The 15,369-nt window shown below is 43.9% G+C and overlaps 1 protein-coding gene across 6 annotated transcripts in view; it reads left to right on the top strand.

Annotated features, from left to right (window-relative positions):
* Positions 1 to 15,369, top strand: part of Pde5a (phosphodiesterase 5A) — a 230,594-nt gene that overhangs the window by 100,276 nt on the left and 114,949 nt on the right. The window contains exons 1-2 of one of the 6 annotated variants that reach the window (XM_070022519.1): positions 1,826 to 1,913; positions 2,029 to 2,185. The exons of 1 other annotated variant lie outside the window; for it this stretch is intronic. Coding sequence is in view for 2 of the 5 variants with exons in the window: in XM_070022514.1 (XP_069878615.1) it covers positions 195 to 316 (122 nt within the window). In the remaining 3 variants the exon portion in view is untranslated. Of the gene's footprint in view, positions 1 to 68; positions 317 to 862; positions 906 to 1,554; positions 1,723 to 1,825; positions 1,914 to 2,028; positions 2,186 to 3,020; positions 3,089 to 15,369 lie in introns of those variants that run through there. 4 more of the 6 variants (XM_070022514.1, XM_070022517.1, XM_070022516.1 and 1 more) reach the window with 4 other exon arrangements.

Genomic DNA, 15,369 nt, shown 5'->3' with positions numbered 1-15,369 from the left:
GGGCGGGGAAGGAGGGCGGGGCGGGGCGGGAGGTGGGCGCAGCTCGGGGCCGCTGGGCCGCGGGAGCCTAGCAAACGGCGGCCGAGCGAAGGGGAGGGTCCCGAGGCGCAGCCCCCTCCTCGGAGGAGGAGGAGGGAGGGACCCCGGGCCGGGTGGAGGAGCAGGCGCCGCGGGGCGCGCGGAGAGGCGCGGCCATGGAGCCGACTGGCCCCAGCTCCGGGCCGCCGCGGCGGGACCGGGACCGGGACGCGATCGAAGCGTGGCTGGACGATCACCGGGACTTTACCTTCTCTTACTTTGTTAGAAAAGCCACCAGGTAAGGAGAGGACGCGTGCCAGACCGCACCCGCCCGGCTGGGCCGAGTCCGCGCGACTCGGGGGCCGGTTCCCCGCCTCTGGTTTAGTCCCCCCCCACCCCTTCGGCGATCGCCGCCCCCCCCCCCCCGGTTCCCCAGCCCCCGGCGTTTCCAGTCGATCCTCGGCCGTGTTACGGGGTGGACTCGGCGACCTGAAGCGAGAGAGCACGGCGAAAACAACTCAACTTGCTCACAAAGTTCAACTACAGAACTGTGCGTGCGACCCCCGTCCCCCACCCCCGCCCCGCGCCCCAGCCGCGGTTCCCCGGGAAGCGGGGTGCGTTCTGCACACCCCGGGTTTGGGGGCCTCCCCGCCCCGCACCCCTGCTCTCCAGAAGCCTTCAGATCAAAAACCCCCAAACAGCCCGCGAGCCCCTTCCCTGGCCGCTCCGGAAGCGCCGTGGCCAGCCGGTCCCCAGGCTCCGCTCCTCCCCGTCCCCCCTCCTCCAGGCCCGCTCGGGGCGGGGAAGCCGGGGGTGAGGGCGGAGTGGGGGGGGGATAACCGAACCGCGGACGCCCGAGGGCTGAAACATGCCGGAATCTGCCCCAAGTGAGTGCGGTCGCCCCGACCCCCCCCTGCAGTCCCCTCGATGGTCCCGCCAAGCGCTCTTTGGCCCCCCTGCTGCCTCCTGCCGCGCGGGGGCCCGCGAGGAGCTGCCCCGGTGGGGGAGGCGCGCAGGGAGGGCGCGCGGGGGGGGCGGACCGCGTGGGGTGGGGACGGACTGCGGGGGCTGGCAGGTCCCCGCGGCCCGTGGAGACCCCGGGGGGCCGGTGCCCCCTGGCCCGGAGCCCAGCGCCGGGCGGCCACTGCGGGGGGCGGGGAGGCGGCGCGGAGGGCGGCCGGGACTTTACCCCGTGGGAAACGCTCGCCCGGAGCTGGGCAGGGATTAAGAGTGGAGCGCGGGGACCGGACGCGGAGAGAGCGCGGCGGGCGGATCCCCCCGACGCGGGAGGCGCTGGTGCGGAGCGGGGCGCGGCCGGGCTCCGGCCCGCAGCGGCTCGGGAGGCCTGCGGCGCGCGCGCCCTCGGAGCGCGGCCGGGACCCCCGCGGGCGGCGGCCGTCGAGCGGCCGGGGGCTGCGCTGCGCCCTCGGGGTGGTGATGGTGGAGACCCGGGCTCCCCCACGCCCGCGCGCGGTCTTGCTGGGCGCTTCCCGCCAGGGAGCGACGCGGCTCGGGGACCGGCACCGGGGACCCCCCGGCAGCGGCGCGGTGACAGGCGGGGGATCCTGGGGCCGCCCGGCGAGGCTCTGACCCCACCGGGGCACGGCGTCGCCCCCTACCTCCGAAATCTCCAGGGTGCCAGATCAGCGGGGCTCAGGAGTGAACTTCCCACGTGGCTATGTTGCCCTTTGGAGACAAAACGAGGTACCGCTCGCAGCATCCTTCCCGGAGTCCCGGGCGCGAGGCGCGCGGGCCGGGCGGGCGGAGGGGACCGCTCCGGGGTGGAGGTATTGGGGACGGGGTAGGTCCAGAGATTGCGCCTTTTGGAAACCTGAGTTTCTTAAGGATCATGCAGAGTTGCTGTGCACTTGGGAGGACAGGCCAGGCTCTTCTATGTAAGCACCCGTCCTCCTTTTAAATCCCTTTTCTCCCTTTCACCTTTTTCCTGAACATTTTTCTACCTCTCAGCGGGTGGGAGGTAACTCAATGCAAAGTGGTTTCTCTCCCAAGGACATTTTACTTCGAGTTGGGGGCGAGGCTCCTAACTCAGGCCATCCAGGTCTGGCGTTCTGTGGACGGCTGTGAAAGTTTTCTGGGGCCATCTGTGCGCCCCCCGCCCCGTGCCCTGCACAGTGCTGCATTGAAGCCCAGAGGATGGAGCTTTACAGTGAGTAACGCATAGATTCCTGGCAAAAGAATTGTCAGCTTATCTCTAATACACTTTCCCCAATGTCCATTTACAACGTGCCTCTTGTCTTTAAAGCTCAAAACGTGGGGCTTTGGATGGCAGTCTTTGACTGTCAGAACCTGTTGGAAATATAACAACATCTTATTGGAAAATAAATTAAGTTACTTTTTTTTTGTTTGCCTTTGTGGGTTTATTTTTCCCTTCCAAGTTGCACAGGATTTAAAAAAATCCCAGTTCTCAAAATTATCGTGCTTACTATAAAATTTAGATCATCTGAAAACTCAAAAATATTTTTATGAGGGTTTTAGAGGTATGGTAGAGCAACAGGTGTGTGTGTGTGTAAGACTGTGGAATACAACCTGAAAAATGAAAGTGTAAAATAGTTCAGAGCAGTGCAGGCCCTCGTTTTCAGGATTTGTGAAGTGTTGAGCGTCAGGATAAGGAATATAATCTAAGGTTTGTATGTGTGTGTGAGTGTGCGTGCGTGTGTGCTTGCTTGCACGCAGCAAGGAGACCTTCATAAAATAGTTCAATTCGACTTAAACATGGTAACATTAAACAAAGTCTTCTTAAAATGAGAATTTGGATACCAGTAATGAAAATGCCCAAGTGCTAATCCCAATGTGGCTTTTAGTATGGTTAAAAAAAAAAAACGCACACATTTTAAGTTTAAAATTAGTTATATGTGTGTGTGTGTGTGTGTGTATACACGTGTTTGTGTATATTTAAAGAGGTTCACCTCAGTTGGTTATTCTCTATGTCTGCAGTGTGTGACTATGTGATTCAGAAAATACACCAAACAGAAGAGCTGTGCAGAGACTTGTGAAAGTTTTCAGAATTGAAAATCAGTGTCAGATTCAGAGAGCCTGTCTATTCGCACTAGTAAGTAATTATTTAGGCTAGTGATGCAGCTATTTGTACACTCTTTAATGTCACTTGACATTTAGGTGTGCTTCTTGGCCCTACCCGAGACCATCCTGCTCACATACGGAATGGAGTTTAACTTCCCTTAGTAGTTCTTGAACATGAAAATCCTGGCGTTCCTAAATTCTTAAACTCCAAGTGAATTATGGTTGTCCTTGAAACCAGTGATGCTTGTCGTTTTCTAGTTGATCTCACTGAAAAAGCTAGGGCCTACACACTGCTTCTGTAAAGTTGCAGATGTCAGTTGAACAATTCGTAATACAAAACTAATTTAATTCTAATGAACTAAGTGTGGAAAGTTCTCACCTTTCACGTTCTAGACGGGCTTGAGACACTGTGTTAATTGGAGTTTTAATATGCATGTACTTACATGAATGCAGCCGCTCTGGTGCTAATGCCTTTTGCAGTTGTTATTCTTGACAGCTCTCGGGGCGCCTAACAACCTTCCATTAATCAGCTCTCTGATTGGGGGTAATACTTAGGTTATTTGGAAGTGTAGGAGTGAGATGGTTGAAATTTTACTGCTTTGTTTTATGCCTAGCAAAAGCTTGAGAATATTTGGCATATAATGCAAATAGAAAAAAATTAAGTGGAGACAAGTTTTTATGACAGTTTGGATCAAAGTCCAGATACAAGTTTTACAGTCCCATGAAGCTTTCTCCAGCAGACCTTTTTATATTGACCATGTGGAAAGCTATGTGGAGTTAGTGGAGTTTCCAGGGCCTCTGTTTAGAATTCTCTCTCTCTCTCTCTCTCTCTCTCTCTCTCTCTCTCTCTCTCTCTCTCTCTCTCTCTCTCTCTCTCTCTCTCCCCCCCCTCCCCTCTTTCCTTCCTTTCTCCTCCCTCCCTCCCTCCCTCCCTCTCTCTCTTTTTCTTTCTTTCTTTATCCTCATTCTATTCTTCTAAAAGATGTAGCATTTGCAAGACATTTTATGAAAATCAGATGATGGATATAAAATAAAACCTTACCATCCATTCTTAGAAGTTTTTATAATGACAAAGGAATATAAGCTTTCCCCCAGTGCTCAGAGAAGTGATATGTTAAATATTTGTTGTTAGGCAATGTTGTTAGGCTAGTGTTGAAGATATTGAGACCTTTAGAGCCTTCGCCTAGCATGACTTTAATGTTCTTTATAGTATTTTATGATGGTAATGCTGGCAAAATGACCTTTGTTTTCCCTTGCATTGTTTATAATAGGATCCATAGAGCCAGCTCTGAGCAGCCTTATATTGTTGCTGGACGCACATGTCTGGATTGAATTTTTCCTGCCTTGGGAATTTATAGGAGCCCTTGAAACAATAGCTATTTCCTTCTATCTCTAGTGCTTGCAGAGTTTGAAGTTCAGGCAGATTCTGGAGCCTAGCCTGAATGATGACAAAATTCCTAAAAATGTAGTAGATTTAATGCAATAGCAATTAGTCATAGATGGACAAATCTCCAGAGAAATCAACTTGCTTGGATGTCACACTAATTTAAATAAGCTTGTAAAATTGAATAGCTTAGTTTATTTTTTTTTTCAGATTGTGGTCCAGAGATCAGAAGAAATTGCCTATTTTTTTGGGGGGGGGGGGGTTCCGGTCATGGGGCCTGAACTCTGGGCCTGGGCACTGTCCCTTAGCTCTTCAGCTCAAGGCTAGCATTCTACCACTTGAGCCACAGCACCTCTTCTGGCTTTTTTTCTGCTTATGTGGTGCTGAGAAATCGAACCCAGGGCCTCGAGCATGCAAGGCAAGCGCTCTACCACTGAGCCACCTTCCCAGCCCAAAATTGCCTATATTTTTGTGAGATCATGTCCACAGCAGTTCAACATTTAGAAATCTATTAGCAACAAATCAGTCTCCCTCCCTCCCTCCCTCCCTCCCTTCCCTTCCTTCCTTCCTTTCTAAATCTTGAAATAAACTGATTTACTTAGTGTCATGTAACCCTCTCTCTTTCTCTTTCTCTTTCTCTTTCTCTTTCTCTTTCTCTTTCTCTTTCTCTTTCTCTTTCTGTCTCTCTCCCTCTCCCTCTCCCTCTCCCTCTCCCTCTGGGGGTGGGATCCAGGGCCCTCCTGAACTCCTAGTCAAGTGTTCTACCACTGATCTACAACCAGCCACTAAATTTCCTTTTTAAGTAATTCCACCTATATACATAATTTGATTCTGTTCTCTTATATCATTTCTTTTAAAATACTTAAAACTGTAAAAAAAAAAAAAGTATAGAAGTTTGTATCTGTGCTCTTTATCTTTTCAGAGAATGTGTCTTACATTCATTCCTTTACGTTTGAAAGCCCAAATTAACTTAGAACTATGCTTTGAACACGGCTCAGAACTGTGTTTTAATAATGCTCGGAAATGATTTTCTTTGTAATTGGAAAGGCTAAACAGGGCCACATGGTTTTTATCCCAAACAATTTTCAGTCACTTATTGAATTTATAATTATAGTGTGCAAGTTATACGTGTTTTTGTTTTTGTCTTTGTTCTCAGACCTGATTGTAGGAATTAAAACCTCATGATAGGATGAAAGGCCTCTAGTAAAGATAGGACAATTAAGTTAATCAATGAATGGAGTAATATTGAGAGGTTGGAAATTATTAATTTCTGAGTTTATGATGCAGACTTGTTATCTGCCTTTGATGGACTTCCAGTGAAATTGATGTAGCTGCACAGATGGACTGTAGTCAGCATTACAGCTGGTAGGAAATAAGCGAGTGTGTTCTAGAAATTTCTTTTCTACTAGATTCTCAGGAAAAAGTGCCTATGAGCTACATACCTAGGAATGAAAATTGGAGATCTTTCCACATGAGTCATTCATTATTTAGCTTTGTAGTCATGTTTATTGACTTGGTATTTTCAATCTATTTTGAATTATTAACATCCTCATTATTATCATTATTACTACTATTATTATTTATTGTATAAGTGCTTGATTCATTTTCTTTGAAGGGGAGTGAGAGAAGTGATTCTCATTTGATATCCTATATCTATCTAGTAACAAGAATAAAAACAAGCATCATCATGTCATGTTGATTCTCTACTGAGTAGCTGTGTTAATGAATCTCATCTTGGCTTCTGAAGTAATCACAGCACACACTGACACACATAAGCACACACATTGGGCCTTTGAGGGGTTAGAGGGGTAACCATAATCTAGTTTGTTAAATTACACAATGTATGAGGTCTTGGGTACAATCCTCAGCACCACAAAAAAAATAGAGTACTCCTCTGTTACAGAAAGGCATTCTTAGCTCTGAGTAGTTAGAAAGCACAAATGACAGAAAGGCCACTAGAGCCCCTGACTTTTGTGATTGAAGTACCTGGGAATTAGTTTAGCTTTGGATTTGGTTCAACAGATAATCTTGTCAAGGTTCTGTCTGTCTATGGATCTATTGATCTTTAGTCTATCTGAAATTTATATCTCTCTATGAGTCATCTATCTACTGTCGGTCTGTCTACCTTTCCTTCCATCCATCTATGTTTTTAGCCCTGCTGTGTGTTAGCTTTGTTCTGCGTGTTTTCTTCATATACTGGCTGAGTTTAACGTGCCAGTTTTAAGCCTTTTACTGAAGAGAAATCCACTTACTCATATCCATCTTCCTCCCCTTTTCTCTGTCCTTTCTTGGACTATTTACCTTCTTGAAGCAGTCACTTTTTCTAGGAGCATGGGATGATCTGACTCCTTTGTTGGGGCAGAAAGCTTGAGCTGTCCTTTGGTGTCAGAGACAGAGAAGAGGAAGAATTCCCAAAAGAAAGCCATAAGGGCAGAGACCCAAAAAGTTTCAGATATCTACCATGACTGGTTATTTATTCCCTTGTATTTTAATGTTCAGTGAATGTGGCATTCTTAAAAGCAGAATAGATAAGAGGAGAGATAATCTAATCATAGTATAGCATTCATGAAACTGTAAGACCAAAATAAATTTTAAGTTAATTATGAGCAAAATGATAAAAACCCCTGCCAAATGCAAATTGCCCACATTCATTAGATTGCCCTTGCAATGTCAGTGTGGCCCTCACTCCCTGATGAGCGGCCTGATTTGGGCATCTGGCCTTTGCTACATTTACCCTGTGACTCATTCCACCCACTGCTCTCTGACCAGTCCTGGAACCTTTATTCTATTTATTTATTTTTGGTGCCATTACTGGGGCTTGAACTCCGGGCCTTTCCCTGAGCTTATTTGCTCAAGGCTAGCGCTATACCACTTGAGCTACAGCTCTCATCTGGCTTTTTGGTGGTTAATTGAAAATAAGCGTCTCCCAGACCTGCCTGCCCAGGCTGGCTTTGAACCTCACCTCTCAGATCTCAGGCTTCTGAGAAGTTAGGATAACAGGCATGAGCAACTGGCACCCAGCTGGAAGGTTTGTTCTTTGGTACAGCAAGCCAGGTTTCATAACTTACATGGCGAGGAAGCATATTTACATATTAAGCTTCTCTTTTATTTCCTCATGAACTAAAATTTCAGGGCAGTACTTGGTTTTAAAATGGTCATCCCAGTAGTCTAAAGCATGATTCACTCACATCTTAAAAATTATGACCATCTTGAAAACACAAAATTAAAATATTTCAAGCTGGGTGCAAGTGGCTCATACCTGTAATCTTAGCTACTCAGGAGGCCGAGATTTGAGGATCAGAGTTGAAAGCCATACCAAGCAGGAATGTCTGTGAGACTCTAATATCCAATTAACTACTGAAAGAAGCCAGAAGTGGAGCTGTGGCTCAAGTGGTACAGAGCCATTAACATAACAAGTTCAGGGACAGCGCCCAGGCCATGAGTTCAAGCCCCAGGAACGACACACAAAAAAAGTTAAAGTATTTTCATGGAAAAAAAAATATATGCAGATTTTCAAAATGTTTTTGGTTTTTAAATCCCATCTGGGGCTTTTTTTTTTGAGGGGGGGGGGTCTGGTCATGGGCCTGAACTCTGGGCCTGGGCGCCGTCCCTCAGCTCTTCAGCTCAAGGCTAGCACTATACCACTTGAGCCACAGCACAACTTCCGGCTTTTTTTCCTTTTTGCTTATGTGGTGCTTATGTGGGGAATCGAATCCAGGGCCTCATGCATGCAAGGTAAGAGCTCTACCACTGAGCCACCTTCCTAGCCCCCATTCTGGGGCTTAAACTCAGGGCTTGAGCACTGTCTCTGAGGTTTTTTGTTGTTGTTGTTTTTGCTAAAGGCTAGCTCTGTACCACTTGAGCCACAGCTCCATTTTTGGCTTCTTTTAGTAATTAATTGGAGATTTGTGTCTCACAGATTTTCCTGCTTGGGCTGGTTTTGAACTGTGATCTTCAGCTCTCAGCCTCCAGAGTAGCTAGAATTATAGACATGAACCACTAGCACCCAGCTAAAACCTACATGTTTTAAGCTCCTAGCATGAATTGGGAAATTTCAGTCTAGTCCAGTTTCTTTTGTACCCAAATTGTAAAGCAAATCAATTTTCTTATTATCTAGATTTCAGTTTTTTTTCAGTAGTAGTACATTTTCCTAGAAAACAGCATCTTTCATACCACTTGATTGTGAACGCTAGGAAAATTGCAAAACATTATGTCCTCTTTCTAGCTCTCCTTCCAATTATGAACAGAAAACCGTATGAAGAAATTCTACATTTTGTTTATATTTGGTCCCACTGAGTCTCTCAAATGTTTATTTTACAGTGGGAGAAAAACTTTGGACAAACTAAATAACTTTAGGCGGAACACTCAGTATTTTATAACTCCAGATGCAACTAAACTGTGCACAGTGACATTAGAGCAGAGACCACTGGAAGGTGTACACCACGGGGAGCCCCAGTGTCTCACGAAAGAGAATGTTGGCTTTTGACAGTGACACTTTTAACCTCCTCGAGCCCTAGACACTAAGTACCAGGAACATCCTCAGGATTATGAAAGCAAATATACACCCACAATTCCCAACTATCTCTGAAAGGCTGGCACAGCTCTTTGATTGGCTCTGCCAGTCTGAAACCTTTCAACTGTGTTTCTGTTTATAGTGATTGAGAGTCCCGGATAGGACAAACAGAGACTTCCACTCCAGAGTCACCTTTCTTTACATTTTCAGTACATGACCGTAGGAACTTAACTCATTCCGTAAGACGCAGCTGATGAAATTTATCTCATGGAGTTTTTTGTTTTGTGCCAGTACTGGGGCTTGAACTCAGGGCCTTGAGCTATTATCACTTAATTTTTTCACTCAAGGCTGGCACTTTAGCCACCTCACCACCACTTCAAACCTCCACTTTTGGCTTTTTGCTGGTTAATTGGAGATATGAGTTTCTTGTTTGTCTGCCTGTGCGTACATTGAACCAGGATCCTCAGATCTCGGTCTCCTGAGTAACTAGGATTATAGGTATAAGCCACCAGCACCCAGCTCCTAGGGTTCTTAAGATTATTAATGGAGAAGGGTATATACTCTTTGGGTTTTTAAATAGTAATTTGAATATGTAGTTTAGCCTTTTTGCCTGCAGAGCCATTAATACCTGAAAATTAGTCACAATAATTTTTTTATTTTAATTTTTATTATTATAAAAGTGATATACAGAGGAGTTAGTCACATAAATCAGGTAAAGAGTGCCTTTCTTTGTGGACAATGCCACTCCTTCCTTCCCTTGTTCTCTCCCAGTTTTTCTCTCCCATCCCCACTCACAAGTTACAGAGTTTATTTTCAACATAGTGTCTAGTGAGTACCACTGCTGCATTTGATCACCCTTTGTCCCTTAATTCTTGTGCTCCCCTCACCCTCCCAAAGACAGATAAGTGAACAAACAAGACCAAAAAAATCACCAAATAACAACAAAGAAAAAAAAATCTCGTTTCCGTTTCCTGGAGTTCATTTGTGTAAATGTTTTATGTGATCAGAGATACATAGTCACTGTGAATATTCTCTTTGGGTCTCACTGTGTGTGAAAGCATAGCATTACAATTATTTATTTTCATAGTCTACCCTGTTTTCTGGAATATGGGAATTAGATCAACAGCATGGTAATTTTATAGACTGGATGTATCTCATTTTCAGATGGATTTGTGGTAAATGATTTGAGCAGAATCTTTTTATGGAATTGGAGAAGGTTCTGGGAAGGGAAGTAGAATGGGAATTCAGACTCCCAGTTTTTGTGGGGTTTTTTGTTTTTGTTTTTTCCTAGCTTTTCCTCTAATGGTCTTCATGATTATACCAGGTCAGTAAGCCTCAGGTATATGATAGGGGTAAGGGGGCTGAGGTATCAAGACACAGAGGTTCATAAATGAGCTTTAAAACCTCCTTGAACTCTTGACAGCTTCACTTTTCATTGGAAGAGTACAAGATCTACTTCTCAAATTGACTAGTTTGATTCTTGTTAAGTATTTTTCCAAATTCGAGTAATGGATCCAGGTCAATTTATACAAACAGCGTAACTAAAACGGAATAAAATCAGAATCCAAAAAGTAGAAAAACATATCCAACATTATTTTTCTATGTGAGTTATTTAAGTGTTTTGTTTCCTGCAGATAATTCGAGTTAACTTCCATTTACATCTTTTCATTCTATACATTACATTCATTTCAATCAGAAAATAATTTAGTATAGTCTTTGCTGTTCAGATACTCAGGATGAATTCATAGGACTGGTGAAAGAAAACATTGAATAGAAAAGAACTGACATTTTAAGAGTAGACTTACAAACATGGAAACTTGCTGTGTTTTATGGACTTCTCAGGGTCTGTGACTTTTTCCTGTTTGTCTTGAGCAAAGCCCTAGGCGTCTCTCCTAAAAGTCATGGCTCAAGGGACTTGCTCTGCCACCCAGAGTGACTTTTAGAATTTCTCTAAGTCCCCAAGGATAAGACCTAAACACGGACTTTAGTCTTGGAGTGTTAAAGCATTGTCTTACCAAAAAATAATAGCCAGCCGGGCACCCATGACTCACACTTGTAATCCTGGCTGCTCAGGAGGCTGAAATCTGAAGATCCAGATTCAAAGCCAGCCCAGGCAAGAAAGTCCACTAAACTCTTCTCTCCAATTAGTTACCAAAAAAAAAAAAAAAAAGCCGGAATTGGAGCTGTAGACTCCTCCCCTGGGTATATTTCAGCAGGTTTTTATTTGTTCTATATTCAAGTACAGATAAACTACTTCAACATTCATCTTTACTCACCTTCTTGTTTGAGCTCTCACTCCTCCAACTGATGCTCACTTCTGCATTCTGGCCAGTTTTACTTCTGTCATTCCCTTTTTTTTCTCAGTGTGTATCAATTGTGCCAACGGGTTTTACTATGATAATACATACACATACTATATATGTATAATATATTAAATGCATATTTACATATTATATGATATATGTGATATATTCATATATGTTTATGCTCAAAGAATTCTTATTGACTTGTACATTACTTTAGGCAGATATACAAGCTGCATTACAACTAGTTTTCATCTAACTACATTTTTTTTAACTTATGAGGGTTTTGGGGTTTTGTCACAATTTTACTGTGCCTTATATATTACATCTATAATATATATGTAACACATAACACATATTAGGTATATATTGTGTAACATTGTATATGCTATGTATATGTTATAAATGTTGCAATTATATAATATATATTGTTGTGTTATGCATCTTTATTAGTATTGTCTCACATTGTTTATACAGAGGAGGATTTTACTGAGAGGAGGATTTCTTATATTGGTTTTGCTCAGAATATCCCTATCTATGGCTATCTGTTTCCCTGCCTTCTCTTATTCCCTGTTGATAAATAGCTACATTGAGGCTCCTAGATAGTGGTATAGTTTGAAATTATTCACTCTTCATCTTTCTTTATCCTCCTCTCCACTTCTCCAGTGTCCATTAATGGAAGGACGAAACACAAAGGCTCCTAGATTTGCTGTCATGAGGAATTTAACTCAGGAAGAGGCTAAAGTTTCTGCTAGAGCCTCTTAATGTGCAAATATATTACTTAATGATGTGTCTAGAGACATTGCCCAAGTGAGGTTAGTTTCCATATTTAGAGTATACAAAAAATGGAAAAAAAATCTCAAATGGCATTTCAAAATAGAGTAACTGAAAATTCAAGTACTAAGACATTATAATTATATTGTTAGTAGTAGAACAATACCCTAAGTACAGTATATTTTCTTATCCATTGGTACTTTTTTTAGGCAGATGTACAAAATGCCTTAAAGTAGTTGCATTGCAAATAGGTTTCATCTAATTATATTTTTAACTCATGGGGATTTGTTAGTTTTGTGTCACAATTTTACCGTGCCTTGTAAATTCTACTTTTCCTTACTTTCCTAGAAGCCAAGATATATTCTATAAAACTCAGACAAAATATTTTAATTATTTTTCCTGTCGAGACTTCTGGAATAGTGAATATGTATTTTACTGGATTTTCTGTTTCCCTCAAAGCAAGACATTTTGCAAGAGGAATGAACAGTTCAGATTTGGTAGAAATTAAAGTTATTGCTACAGAGACACAGGTGTGTGTGTGTGTGTGTGTGTGTGTGTGTGTGTGTGTGTGTGTGTGTGTGTGTGTGTGTGTGTGTGTGTGTGTGTGTGTGTGTGTGTGTGTGTGTGTATTTCTGTGTTCCTTTGGCTAGCTAATCATATTTGAAATGACATTCAAAAATTTCCTTCCCTGTGACCTGTCAGTGAATTTTTCATTTCATACTTAGATTAATCTTTGTAGATAGTAGGCATTTTGGAAGGAGCTGTGGCTTGTCTATATTAGAAAATTTGTGAAGATTATAAATTGTAGTTCTCTTTCCTTCAGTGAGGTTTTAGTAACTGTGATTGAAGGTGAGAAGTGAGGATGGGGAACAGTTGTATTCTTCACATAGGATGTGCCACAGCGCGACTGTCCATATTTTTTTCAAAGACTATTACTCATTATTTATAAAATGTTTAGGTGAATCATATTCAATTTGGAATAGTGAAACCTAGGAAAACATCTTTAAAAGGTCATTGAGTTTATTATTTTGAAGAATGCTAACACTTTCCACGTACTTATAAAGTGAGAGCATATAGGATGTGTAGAAGGGAAAGTAGTTGTGTATGTGTCTGTGTGTGTCTGTGCGTGTCTGTGCGCGTGCGCGTGAGTGCGCGCTCCACACATGCTCCACTACTAGAGCTTGAACTCAGAGCCTTTCAACCTTGCTTAGCTTTTTTTCCCCCATCAAGGTTGGAACTGCTTGAGCCAAATGCTTACTTCTGGCTCTTTTGCTGGCTAATCAGAGAGTATAGTCTCTTGAAATTGACCTCTCAGGCTGGCTTTGAACCTCAGTCTTCAGATCTCTACTTCCTGAGTAGCTAGGAATATGGGTGTGAGCTGCCCCCAGGTGACTGGCTTGATATGTACCATTTTATTTATGCTACGTGTGTGTATTTATATTGATAAGTACATTGTGTTGAAATCACTGTGGGAAATAGTGACCGCTCACCACCAAAGCTTCCTGTCTCCCACCCCCCAGCCCTTGTCTCTGTCACTGATAGGTTGATCAACCCTCTGTATATGAAAGACTAAAGATGTCTCCTAGCACGTTGGGGAGGCAGGCTGAAGTTGATTTATGGTTTTTCCGCCTCTTTACCCACATGGTCCCAGTAGTCTCGGGCCAGACCCCTGCGCGCTATCAAGAAACCTCACAAAATCAAAACACATTCAGTGTTTTCTCAGTGACACTCATTTTTGTATTCAGTCATTACTATGTGTAATTTGAGCTACAGGAGTCTCCCCTGGAGTAGAATATTAGAATATACATGTCTGGATTGGAGTCATCTTTAGAAAGATTCACTTCCATATTTTTTTTATTTCTTCCCATCTAATTAATGTGGATCTTCTTTGGTTCTTTGCATGCTTAGGTTAAAGAACATTTGTTTGTTTCTTTTCTCTCTCTCTCTCTCTCTCTCTCTCTCTCTCTCTCTCTCTCTCTCTCTCTCTCTCTCTCTCTCCTTTTCCCCCTCCCTCCATCCCCTTCCTCTCTCTCTCTCCCTCCCTCTCTCCTTCCTTCCTTCCTTCCTTCCTTCCTTCCTTCCTTGCTTCCTCCCTCCCTCTCTCTCTCTCTCTCTCTCTCTCTCTCTCTCTCTCTCTCTCTCTCTCTCTCTCTCTCTCTCTCTCTCTCTCTGTTTTTCCCTTTCTGTTTCCTTTCCCCTTCCCCTTGCCCTTCCCCTTTCCTGTAGTGAGACTTGACCTCAAGACCTGGGCATTGTCCCTGAGTTTTCATTCAAGGCTAGCTCTCTGGCACTTGAGCCACAACTCTACTTCTGGCTTTTTGTGGGGAGGGGAGGGGGTAATTAATTGGAGATAAGAATCTCATGTACTTTCCTGCCCAGGCTGGCCTTGAACCATGATCCTCAGATCTCAGCCTCCTGAGTACTTTGAGGATCACTGGGTGTCATGTGTGAGATATACCCCGTTGGAGGCCACAAGTTTTCACATTAGTGCTACCTGAGACAAATCCCTTCTAACACTGATGGTGACACTCTCCAGGGTTTCCCCGGTGATTTTAAGACATACAGTAAAAAGATGAGAAACAAAACTAAATTTACCCATTGAAAACGGATGAAGCATACAATTCATTTATGAAGTAAGAATTCTTTCCTGTAATAAAACAAAGTAGGAAGTCCAACCAGAGGAGAGTAGAATGGATTTTGGTTAGGAGAGAGAAAGATTTGGGAGAGATGTTAAACGTCAGGTCTTGTCATTGATTAGAAGCTCTTGGCATCAATGTTCATTGCTTTTCTCTTCTCCTGGGCTGGCTTTCAAGTGCACACAGCCTGTTGGCATTCATTAGCAGCCTGTAAAAGTTAAAAGGACTAATAGACTTCAAGCACTGTGGTTTCTGATTACTCTTCCAAGTTCCGGGCAGTTGGGGGCAGGTAGGGGAGACATGCTTACATCCAAAAGTTAGCTTGGCCTTGTGCCAGTGGCTCAGGCCTGTAATCCTAGCTACTGAGATGTGAGGATTGTGGTCCAAAGCTAGCCTAGGCAGGAATATTCATGGGACTTACTCCAATTAACTGCCCCAAACAAGCCGGAACTGGAGCTGTGGCTCAAGTAGTAGAGCACTAGCCTTGAGCAAAAAAGCTCAGGGACAGCTTGCAGTCAATGAGTTCAAGCTGCAGGATTGGCATTGGAAAATAATGGACCCTGTTTGTCCTCTTGCCTATGGGGGTACTCATGCAAGGGCATTATCAGCGATCCCCATCTCCATTCCTGCTGCTTATGTTTTGTCTTTGAAATAGGGTCTTGCTAATTTTGCCTTAGCTGGCCTTTGTCTCTGGAGTAGCTG

The sequence above is a fragment of the Dipodomys merriami genome, unplaced genomic scaffold, assembly GCF_024711535.1.
Source record: "Dipodomys merriami isolate MVZ:Mamm:240054 unplaced genomic scaffold, mDipMer1.0.p SCAF_15, whole genome shotgun sequence".
In the NCBI taxonomy this organism is placed as follows: domain Eukaryota; kingdom Metazoa; phylum Chordata; class Mammalia; order Rodentia; family Heteromyidae; genus Dipodomys; species Dipodomys merriami.
The sequence above is the reverse complement of the archived record's forward strand: the minus strand, read 5'-3'. Positions and strand labels throughout refer to the sequence as shown.